We start from the raw sequence: 12250 nt of genomic DNA on the forward strand, positions 1-12250 counted from the left end.
ATGTTCATCAGTAAGTAAAGGTAATTGTTACCTGAACCAGTAAGACAGAACTGGTAAGATTATTCCAGAGTAACAAGGAGAGAGAGAGACTTTGCATGATGGTTCACATGATTGAAATACTGGAGAGTAGGAGTACAGGTTTTCCAAAGGTGAGAAGCAGGCAAATGTCTCAGTGTGATGACTGTGAACTACCAGGGATGTCAGGCAAGATTAGACTTCTTGTGAGCAACTAGCAGAATCAGTTATAAAATATTCATCATAGGAATTTTAACAATCTATATGTCTGCTGACAATAGGATAGAATCCAGGTTATTTAACAGATCTTTGAAATGTTCTGGTGGCAGGTTTTGTATAGAAGTTGGAAGTAGCAGGTAAAGAGTGGGGGGGAAACAGTGAGCAAAAACTGTGTTGTGTTCAGCATTACATAACTGCAGAGGAAAGACAGTAGAAATACCAGCAAAATTCAATAAACTTCATGGAGTTGTTAGTAAGATCTCTGAGAAAGCTTAGGGGAAAAGGAGTAAGCAGTTTGCTAAACAGTAGAAGCAGTAACAAGAATTATTTCAGTAAATGCTTTAGCAGTATGAGAAAGTGAAAGAGAAAAATTGGCAGTGGTGGAAAAATCAAAATGTTTTATGATGGCTTTGTTAATTTTCATTTAAAATGTCAACTGTGATCAGATGATTTCTAAAATAAATACTGGTGATCCAAGTCCAAGGCTTACCACTGAACAGGAAAATAACAGATTAATTGAGTAGATTAAATTTTAAAGAGTTCAGGTGTGATGAACTATACATTCTATTATAAGGAACAAAATTACGAAATCCTGGAATTAGAGGTCTTATAATGATGATAGATGAAGTATTGGAAAAAATAAACATGGGCAAATGCTACATATTGCCTTAATAAAAGGGAAGAGAAAAGCAGGGAATATATATATAGATTAGTCAGTTTAATTCTAATTCCTGGAAAATACAGAATAAGTTATCAGACTAGTTCTGAATTCATAGAAGGTAACTGAGAGGCTGTTACTGGAGTGCCTAGGTGGAGGGTGCTACACATTTGGATGCAGGACTTCAGAAAGTCATGACTGGAGGATAGAGAAGTTGATTTGAAAAACAGTCGTTCTACAACTGTGAGCCAATGTTATTTGGTATTTTCATCCAAACTAGATGATAGAAGAGTGAGTATACTTAGTAAATCTTCAGATAATACTAAGTTGGGAGAGGCTGCAAGTGTGTGGGAAGATAGAATTAGAATTTAAAATTAGTGTGACATTTTGGAAACATGACTTCAATGAAGATAAGATGCAGTTTGTTAGGAACAGTTTGGCAGGAAAAACCAAACTGTTGTTCCAGATACAAGCTTGTATCTGTTGTTCCAGATACAAGCTGGGAAGCAACTGGCTAGGTAGCAGTTCTGTAGCAAACTCTACAGGGTACAGTGGGTCAGAGGTAGGACATAAATCAGCAGTGTTGTCCTGCTGTGTAAAATGCTGGGATATATAAATGGAAGCTTTCAAGATGCACTCACAATAATACTCCTAAATTGTTCAGGTAGGAACTTTGAAATACTGTATCCAGTTTTGACCTGAGCATCAGGGAACTATGAGAAAGCTATAAAGCAACATGTAAAGGAAACGTGACAGATTTATTATTAAAAGAGGGGAAGAAGACTGAAGAAAGGATTAGTTGTTCAGATTAGCAAATGCTGCAACAGTAAGAAAGGGAATAATACTTTCTTTTTCTCTAGCTGATAAGATGGGAGGTAGTGGTCTTACATTATAGCAAAGAGAATTCAGATTAGGTGTTATGAAAAAACAGTAAGTTTCTAATGTTGAGTCTAATGAAGCACTAGAGTACAGCTTAGTTTTAGGAAACCTAATCCTGATGACAGGATTTTGATTTTGTTTTGTCTTCGTCTGCCTCATCTCCTCCTTGCCCCTCCCCTGAACTGATATTTACATCAGTGAAATAAAGATGTTTTAAAAAAAAAACCAAACAGTGGCATATTTTGAAAAAAACCTGCATCATTTATAATACAGAATTAAGTTAACATAACATTACATTCCTGTCAAATGTGCCATGTTTGTCAAACTTAATGCTGCAAGAAGGGATTTCTTTTGATAATTGGCTGTTCTTGTTTTGCCAAGGTTACATTGTGTTTAGTGGTCCACGTCGGGCAAACGGCATACAAGGACTGCGATTTATTATCCAATCTGAAAAGCCCCCCCACTATTTAGAAAGCAGAGTTGAAGCGTTCTTAAAGACTATGGAGAAATGCATAGAAGATATGACAGAAGAGGCCTTCCAAAAACATATCCAAGCTTTAGCAATTCGTCGTCTAGACAAACCAAAGAAGCTGTCTGCAGAATGTGCTAAATACTGGGGAGAAATCATTTCCCAGCAGTATAACTTTGACAGAGGTAAGAAAAATGATAATTCCTTTGAAACTGAATGCTTTATTTTGGCCACTCTTGTGACTATTGAGTGTCATCTTCACTTGGGAACAACTTAAACTTTTATATAGCTTATACATAATTTAATATATACTTGACAGATGCATTCACATACACTCTGACATTCCTGATAGTACATAAGAACCCTGTTCCTCTTCCCATTGTGCAGTTCTTTTGAGGGAGTGATGGCAGGGGCAACAGCAGGTATTTTAACTAACATGCAACCTCTCTCATCTTGGTGTAGATTTGAAAAAACATTGATTTTTTTTTGTTTGTTTGTTTTTTTTAATCCATGATACTTTGAAGATTATAAGCTTGTAGAAGACCAAATGAGATGCAACTTCTAGTGTTATTACTGAAAATGGACTGGCAGTTATTTACAATGTGATCCTACATAATATTTGTGGTTTTCCTTTTTCATCATTGCTTGAAGATTTTAATCCAAAATACTGATATACATTAGTAATACAGTTTCTAACATTAAAGAAAAAATCAGTTTAGGTACAGTCAGCTTTTCCTCACATTTTTGTGTCTTGTCTCTTATTCACAAGTGTAATTTTCTGTCTTCATGCATAATATGCTTCCTCCATAAAACTCACTCTGTATTCTGTGACTTCTCTTCTGCTTTACATGCACTGTATGGGCTTTCCACAAATCTTTTAGCTTGATAATGACTCACTAAACTGTTATAATAATGATGAGTTTTTGACTTGTCATCTGGCTTGTCTAGAGAAAATGAGAGCTACTGACACAGTTTCATGCCTGAGCATAAGGAGTGGTGTGGAAACTTATCCCCTCAAGTACTTTTTTTTGTGTATGATGAAATAGTTTGATTTTCCTCGGCCTTAAGTGTTTCTGGTTTTGGATCAATTTTATCTCTCTGGAATTCTTACCTCTAACTGTAGCCATATATTTCATATCTAAATCCCACCGACCTCACTCTTTCCCTTGACTTTTATATCTTTAATTCCCCTCTGCCCACTAGTAATTTTATATCATTAATGATTATAATATGACTAGAGTTGTCAAAATCAGAAATTCATATTCCAGCCTTAAGAAGTGGATTTTTTTTCTTCATACTTTTACGGTTATTACTACTTTTAATGTTGTTACCCAAATGTTATCTAATTTTCTAAACTGTGTTGTTGGGGTTTTTTATTTCCTGTATATAGAACTTCATATTAATTACAGCCTGCCTTACAGACTTGTTAGCTGCCTGTTTGTTCTCTTGCACACATTTATTCCTTGATCTTCCTGCTCACCCTAAGAAAAGCAAGCATGCCTACAACAGAAAACATTTCTGCTTATGCAGCAGTGATATTAGATGATTAGTTCATGATAATTTAATTTCTATGTAGTAATGTAGCAACTGACACACATTGTCCCCAGATCTCTTAAAGGTGATTACTCCTTAACAGGTATGATGTAGGCACCATTCCTTATATTCCTTTAAAAAGTACATCCTTCCAAAATACGTCCTACCATCCTGTTTCCTAACCGTGAATAAAAACTATCTGCATTAGAAATGTGTAACACTGATTTGAAGACAATATACAAAAGTAAGCATATCTCTTTTAGCTACTGAATATCCTACAGTGCAATCAGTATTCTTTAAACATGCATTTTTTAATAAGTCCAATCAGATTTACTGAAGTATAACTTTCTACCAAGGTTCCAATGACACTTTTAGTGAAGCAAGTATTAACTTGAAAGATAACAATGAAAAGCATATTATTTACAGCCAATTACATAATCTGAATTTGAAAGAAATACACTTTGAATAAGTAGTTTGCTAATAACCAGCTGTGATCTGCAGACTTACTCTAATTTTTACTGTTGTTGTGCAGATAACATTGAAGTGGCTTATCTAAAGACCCTGACCAAGGATGATATTATACAGTTCTACAAGGTAAGCTAGTCATGTAGTTAAAATGTTACTTGGAAAGAGATGTAGGTACAGCTGAATCTTATTTGTGCAAGCTACAATAGGATATACTGACACCTCTTTTAGGTAGATGATATAATTGATGCAGATTCCATAATAATAATTTTATTTCCTGAATATTACTTAGTGGCAATGGTAAAAATTGTGGAGAAGGATTGAGGTTTGGTGCAGTTTTTATTTTTTTCTTGCCACTCCTTTTTTCTCTTGTTTCATTTATCCTTCCTTCATGGATATAAAATGTGCTGCTCTATGGCCAAGCCTGGCCAAAATTGCACATTTGTTCTTTTATTTTTTTCTTCAACCGATAAATGATTCAGCCTATTTTGTGGCATGAATTGTGAATGAAACAGATATTTTGAAAGCTTTGTTCAGTGTAAGTGAAAGCTTTGGTCAGGGTGGGGTTTTTCTTCCTCTAATAGTTGGGCAGCGTGAAGGAACAGCATAATGTTGCAGTATTTGTGCATTGTGACTCAGCATGGAGTTGCTAGATAGTACTTAATACAGGCACTTGAAATACTAGAAGGGCATCTGTCCCTGTCCTGTCCGTGTCATTCACCCCCCAAATATAAAAAAATTGTGTGTCATTCTTCCTGTTCTGTAATATGTCATAGTCAGTGATATTTCACTATATTGTGAAGTGTTCATAGTGTTTTATCACTTATGGAGCTCAGGGAGTACTGCTGAAGATAAGTTCAACTTAATGTCTTCAGGATTTATTATTGGGTGGAAAAATTTCTGCCCCTGAAGAAGCATGGATATGTCTGTGTCTGCATTCTTTTTTTCCTCTCTTGGGCGGGGGGGGGTAATGTCTTTCAAAGTGGTTTGTCTTTTGTACTCTGCATTATCCTTTTCACTGTCCAAGGTATTTTTACATTGCTGTCTGTTTTTATAAGAGTTAGTCCTTCATGCTTGAAACTGGTTATTATTTACATGGCACAGTGAACACTGACATCTTTGGGTGGGTTGTTGGTTTTTATTTTTTTTAATAGTATGATACCATAGGTGAAGATATGCAGCAAATACAAACTTAGTAAATGGAATTTCAGCACCTGTTGTTTAATAAACAATAAACTCAGCTAGTCCAGCTGAGTTTAATAATTGTGTTCAGGGTGATGTGCTTCCAGAAGACTGCTAGGGATTGAAAAGTCTGCAGAGATTTTAGGTTGCATTCCTGATACTATGATAGTTAATGGGTGAATTTCTATTACTTACAGTTTTTCTGAGTTCCAAAGGGTACATGAATTTATTACCTTGATTGTAAAATGATTCGGCGTATACTGTGTGAATGACTTTTAATCATATTTGAAGGGACATCCCAAAATTCATCCCTCATTTTAAAGCTTAAAATTAAAATTTAAACACTCTCATTCTTTTTACTGTTTTATAATGTCTAAGGGATACTTCCCACACCTGAAGAACTTGATGTTTTTTACTGTAGGTGCTGTTGGCAATAGATGCTCCCAGAAGACACAAGGTATCAGTGCACGTCCTTGCAAGGGAAATGGATTCCTGTAAGTATTGTGCTGAATATCCAGCAAGTCATGGTTAGACATAGCCACGTTATATGATACAAATGCACTATAAGAAAAACTCAGCTTTAGAGATTATATACCTTTCAGAGGCAAAAGTATTTCTTTTTACACGTTTCCTTCATGTGGGTGCTTCAAATTTTCTGGTTAATGTTTGTGACCAAGTTCTTCAGCCAGTCTAAAGTATATTGATATTAAAACAATATATCCTAAAATAGCGCTTCTGTTTTCAACAGGATATTTTAAAACAGACATAAAATTCTGTAATACTCCTACAGGGCAAAAAAAACAGCCCAAAATTAGAATCTACAGTATCAGTCCAGTGTGGGGGTTTTTTTCTGACAAGCAATGAATGTCCACAATGTTATTCTAACACCCTCAAAGGGGAAAGTAAACCCTGAAACAAACAAAAGCCTCCTCTGGGAGTATCAAACATTTTATTTAAACTTTAGAAGGTCAGTATTTATTTAGGTTTTATTTTGAAATAATATAGATTAACTGCATTGTAAACTGTATCGTTCCATTTTAGAATTCAGGAAGGAAAAGGTTAAAGTGTTTCTGGTTGATATGAATAAACTGAGAGGAAAAACTTCTGAGTTGTTTTGTGCAGATTTTTCACCAGTTTATACTGGACTTAAATTCCAACGTGCATCTGGTTGCAAAATCAAGGATATTAAAGCTTGTCTGTAGTACATGGAGAAGCAGATAGCTGTGTGCATGTCATGAAACTCCTTTCAGCCTCAGAAGGATTGATTTTTATGGTACTGTAGAAATTGTAACTGCAGCGGAGTGAGGAAGACTTGCTTCAAAGCGTCTTTCCAGTTTTCATGACTAGTAGTTGCTTAATAGAAACAGTCTAGAGCTTTTCCTGTCTAGAGAAAACTTTTCAGAATGTAGTAACTGTATTGCCAGAATGGTTTATTATTTGCTTGGACTCTGGTGGTGGTTACTTCTACAGGGATTATAGTAAGTTATTCTCTCTACATACTCCCCATTTAGTCTGGCATTTGGCCTCTCTTCTGCCATGAAAGAAATTGAGATTGAAATGCAAGAAGTAGTTTGGGGGGGAATTGGAGTAGGGCATGCAAGAAGACAGGCAGGGAAGATTTTGGTTGCTATCCAGAATTTTGGTGCCTGGAGTAACCTCTATGCCTCCATAGCCATGTCCTTATCAAAAAGATGTGCTGTTGTTGCATTGCTCTTGTATGTACCACTGCTACTTTTTGCTACTTTTCTCATAATTTGTACTGAGAAACAGTTTTAAGTATTCGTTGATCAGTAGATTAGCAATTTTTATTTCTACATTCTTTTTATGTGTAAGTAAAATGAATAAAAGATCATGTTCTCAAGTCAAATCATGGATTAATTTCTGTATTTCTAAAGACAGCCATGGAGTACAAAAGCAAAATGTTTAGAAAATGTTATTTAGCAATACTTAAAAATTAAACCCCTGTGCTTTATATAGATACCTGACTTTTAAGAGAAAACAGTTATTATGTAAAAGATACTGATTACATTATGGTCTTGAATTTATTTGATGATGTTAAATAGGCCCTGTTGTTGGAGAATTTCCATGCCAAAATGATGTGAACCTGGCACCAGCACCACCACTACCACAGGTAAAAAGAAACAACACACAATAGAATCCCAGGCTGCATTCCTAATCTAGAGGTTTAGTATCATTAAATACAAGTCTGTAGGGAGAAACAAACTTCTTGAAATTCATGCTGTCATGGGGCTGTTTCATCCTCACTATCAACAGGAATTTTTCCTGATTTTTCTTTTTAGCAATCTCTCCAGTTACCTTTTAGTCCACTGAAGTGAAAGCTAATAGCAGTAGTAAACTCTACTGAGTGTCTGCACAGTGGAGTAAATACAGGTGATTATTGTCTGAAAACACTGATTATATATGATCAGGTGTATCAAGTGTCAAGAGAAAGATGCATATGCATCAAAAATTTTTATCATCTTTGTTTAAAAAACCCAAACAACCAGCCCCCAACCCCGAAGCAACAACAAAACAACTATTTGGTAATTTTCTTAAAGCCTAAAATATTAATGCACATTCCTGTCAACATATAACCTGTGGAGGAAACAGTTTGATAAATTGTATTCATACAAGTATTACAGATTTCATTTTGTGGTTAGATATGACAGGACTAGACCCTTCCCAGACCTTCAGTAAATTTTCCTGAAGGATGGCAGTGTTTGTCCCAGTAGATGATTAACTTTTTGCAGTGCGGTACATCTGTGTTTTTATCAGACTTTTCAGGTGAAATAATTGCCATGAGTGGAAATTTCTGTATGATTTGTATGTGGATATATTAGCCATTATGACTGGAATATTTAAAAGTTATTTTGTTACTGCATCTGAAAAATAATAATGCATTGAGTAGCTATTTGTGAGTGTGATCTTACCTCTGATACTGAAGGGACAAGTGGGGTGTTCTGAAATAGAACTTGTAAATGAAAAGACAAGCTCTGCATATATTGGAGATCCTGCCATTATTAGTAATGCAGTTACTGCATCATAGCTATTGTTTTAAATTATGTAAATATGAAACCATTTATTTCATAAGAAATAACACTATATTTGGGGGCGATCCTGTAATAACAAAGTGTGACTCACTAATACTACAGAAAAGAGCAAGAAATGTGTTTTAGCCACAGTGAAAAGGAAAAGCAAGGAATTGCTCAGTTGTCTGACTGAAGATATTGAGCAGACTTTTTCTTCCATACGCTTTTTTGCAGCCAAGTGTGATTGAAAATATGACAGAATTCAAGCGCAGTCTGCCGCTCTTTCCACTGGTGAAACCACATATCAATTTCATGGCTGCAAAACTGTGAAGAACCCCACTGGATGAAGAAATGCCGATGAGCAGTACTGACATGGTTTCAGGGGACTTCGTGATGAACAAAATTATTAAAGATCACTAGGATAAATGGTTCTGTTCATTATGAAAGTCCCAAATTCCTTCTTGGTTCGTTTGACATTAGCTGTGTGTTAGGGATAGAGAGTATATAAAAATCAGTTGTGGTCATGTGTCATTTATATTACAGACAACCTGTTGAAAAACAAAATCAACTGAAACAATAATAATAAAAAACTTGTAGATGCAGTATATTTTTAAAAATAGCATATCCCTTCAAATTTTCATTTTGATGAAATAACCCTCCAGAGCAAACTAAATGGCTTGAAATGTGCTTGTTACTTCTGAAGAATACTGTTTAGTATCCCAATAATTATCTTATTGGGGGCTGGAGGGGGTGAGAAAAGTAAGTCCTTTTTGGGATGGAGTCAACAATTTTTCTTAAAAATAGAGACTTCCACATTTTTTTTAAGTGACGTGTTGAATGATACTTTTTTAATTGATCCTTAATGCAACCAACATATTTTCTATTTTAAGTTTTATGAAGACCAGTGGGGGGGGGAAAAAAGGAAATTTGACAACACAGTAGTAAGTGAGAGAATTGTCTTAATGAGAATAACTGAAGATAAGGGCATGATTTTAATCTTTCTATACAAATTTGGGGAGATTTTATATTAAAACTAGTAAAATGCTGGAAACACTTTTAATAGTGCGTCTTATTTTTGTTATCAGAAATGTTGTCCCAGTCTCTTCATACTATCAACATCTTGTTCAGTTTTTCAGTGTTACTGTGGATTTTTTCCATTTACTATATCAAATCCTTTATTTGCCGTCATTTTTTGTTTTCAGTTGCACATGTACTGATGGAGAACTCAGTCTGGTTTTCCTCATTTGTTATGTTAGGTCTCAGCCCAGCAAAGCACTCACTAGTGCAAATAACTTCAAACACACACTGGTTCTTCTTTCAAGAACAGGTGAATGTCAAATATGGGCCCTGTAATGAATCAGATACATCATTATCCTGATACATGTGCGGGTCCTTCCTGTCCTTCAGGAAGGCACTTGGGACAGTGCAGTGCTGGGTTAGCAGTACTGCATGTGCTCCAGGTTACATCACAAAAGACTTGTTCCTACTTCTTGTAAGAAGGCTGCACAAAACTCAGAAGGATCAAGAATTTTGCTGAAACACTGTTTGTGTGTGTGTGTATATATATATATTACATAATTTAGTAAAATGGTAAAACAATATATGGTGTCTAGTCTTCACCATCTTTACTGACTCCTGACTTCTGCAGAGTGGTCTTGTGCTTGGGACAGCCCCCAGATAGAAAAATATAAAGAACTTAAAGTTCTGCTATCTCTGTAATACTTAAAATAGATGGTAATTATTGAGACAGAGAGAGTATGCAAAGCACTGAAGATATAAAATCTGCTCAGCAGGAGGTTTAGTGAGAATTTGCTTCTTATTAAAAGAACCTGAAATTAAAGCCCTGATGTGACACACATGTCTGTGACACATCAGAATCCTGGTATAGTCAACAGGGCTGTTCCTGTAATTGAGTCAATGTTCATTCTTACACTGGCTCTGAAGCCAAATTAAATGACAGGGTAAGGGCCTTAATAAGTTGCATTTATCTGAGAGTCTCTTCTAGCTGAACAAATATGGTGCTCTTAAAATTTGTTTTAAAGGTTAACAGCACATGTTTCAACATCTTTTTAATAAATTTGATGGTAATTTGTGATGTAACCTGTTGCCAAGGAAAGGCACCAGTATTTTTTTAGCCTGAGAAGAAAAAAAGTTAAATGTAATCCAAGCAAAACCAGTGAAGATGTCTCTGTTCACCCCATTTTTCATGGATCTTTCACATAAAATGGGCTTTTTACCTTCTTGCATTTCACTTTTGTTTATAGTTTTCCTTTAGTAAAAGTATTTGTATTATATATATTAAAAGTTTTGACAACATATTATAAAAATATATATTTTGGGATTTAGTATTTAAACATACCACTCGTACAGTGAATAAAATGAAATGGCTTCTATTGTGTGTAAAAATAAATAGATATATATATTCATGGAAGTACTATCAACTCTTAATTTTAACAAATTATATAAATAAATTGGAATAACAGTGTATTTAACACAAATCATGTTTTCCAGCAGAAAAAATTTAGAACTTCAAAGTTCTGTGACTGGATGTGGAAACCCATGTAATTTTCCAACAACTCTTAATTGCTTTTAAGTGTTCTCCAGCATTTTACAGTTTCTGAGTTTGATATAGCAGTAAATTTTGATAAACTCAGGCATACTAATGGGTTCATTTTAATGGATCCAGAGCTGCAGTGTCTACAAGCAATAAAGAACTACCTAGAATACACTGTAATTCAATTTTAGTGCTTGTTAATTAGTTTATGTAAGAAACCATAAATTATTATTACATAACTGTAATTTTTGCAAGTGCTATTTTAAGCAGTTGATGTGGAATTGGGTGCATGTGACACAGCCAGTATGACAGAGTGCTAGAGTTATTCTGTTTACAATAAACAATCTGAATTTAATGTTTGGAGTTCTTAATTTGTTTTATTTTAATTTTTTGCATACTGGTAATGTTACATCTGTCAGTCTGTGCATGTTTTCTATTACACGTTAATTGTGATTTTCCGCTCTCCAGTTGGACTGGTTAGGCTGAGTAGCATTGCTAGAGAAGTGCTTCCAGGCACTTCTAGGGAAGTTTCAGAGGACTTCCCCATGTGACACACCTTTTAGGTAGATCCACCTCTGTTGCTCTCTGAGTGTATGAAAACTTAATAATATAAAGGTAGAAATATTTGCACAAGACAGAATTTTAATTATCAAATCTGAAGTTGTAAATATAGGGAATTATTGCAGCCAGACTGAATCGTGCCTAGTGCAGCTTTACAGTGTTGCTTTTGAGGAACTGCTTTCCCTGGTCATTTTCTTTGTTCTATGCACACCAAAAGATTATGTTTCAAAAGGTTGGGAGTGTGTGATTGTTAGAGTAGTAAATAGTGTCAATTCTGACAGCACAAAGATACAAGTCAGCAGGCCCTTCTGGTGTTCTGAGGGGGCTCCTTGAAATAATATATGACAGGTAGCAACATTAAAAGAGACAAGTTTTGTCCTTGGCATTGGGAAGAGTGGTTGTCACTCTCAGTGGAGAAATAAAATGCCAGCAGCCCACCTGGAAAATTATTTGTCCCCAACATCAGGACTCTCTCTGCTCCTAGTCATTAGGGGTTGGTGTAAATCTTGACTCGTTGACTTTACTGTTTTTTACAAAAGAATCATACTCTCCAAGTCTATGTTAACTATTATTGTTGGCCATAAAAAATGCTTGAGCTTTTTCAGATTATTTAAGCGCTTGGATGTGAGCAGCCCTTATTGATAATGTGTTCCACAGTGTCATCATAACAGCTGGAGAAAGCATTA

The 12250-nt window shown here is 35.2% G+C and overlaps 1 protein-coding gene across 7 annotated transcripts in view; it reads left to right on the top strand.

Moving 5' to 3' along the window:
* The window catches only part of IDE (insulin degrading enzyme), a 61704-nt gene extending 50346 nt beyond the window's left edge, over window positions 1–11358 (top strand). For all 7 annotated transcript variants that reach the window (XM_064662945.1, XM_064662943.1, XM_064662944.1 and 4 more), the window contains 5 exons: window positions 2153–2425; window positions 4306–4367; window positions 5842–5914; window positions 7484–7551; window positions 8684–11358. In XM_064662945.1, coding sequence (XP_064519015.1) covers window positions 2153–2425; window positions 4306–4367; window positions 5842–5914; window positions 7484–7551; window positions 8684–8779 — 572 coding nt within the window. In that variant the 3' untranslated portion in view covers window positions 8780–11358. The remainder of the gene's footprint in view (window positions 1–2152; window positions 2426–4305; window positions 4368–5841; window positions 5915–7483; window positions 7552–8683) is intronic.
* Window positions 11359–12250: the final 892 nt, after the last annotated feature.

Source organism: Pseudopipra pipra, chromosome 8 (genome assembly GCF_036250125.1).
Source record: "Pseudopipra pipra isolate bDixPip1 chromosome 8, bDixPip1.hap1, whole genome shotgun sequence".
Taxonomy (NCBI): domain Eukaryota; kingdom Metazoa; phylum Chordata; class Aves; order Passeriformes; family Pipridae; genus Pseudopipra; species Pseudopipra pipra.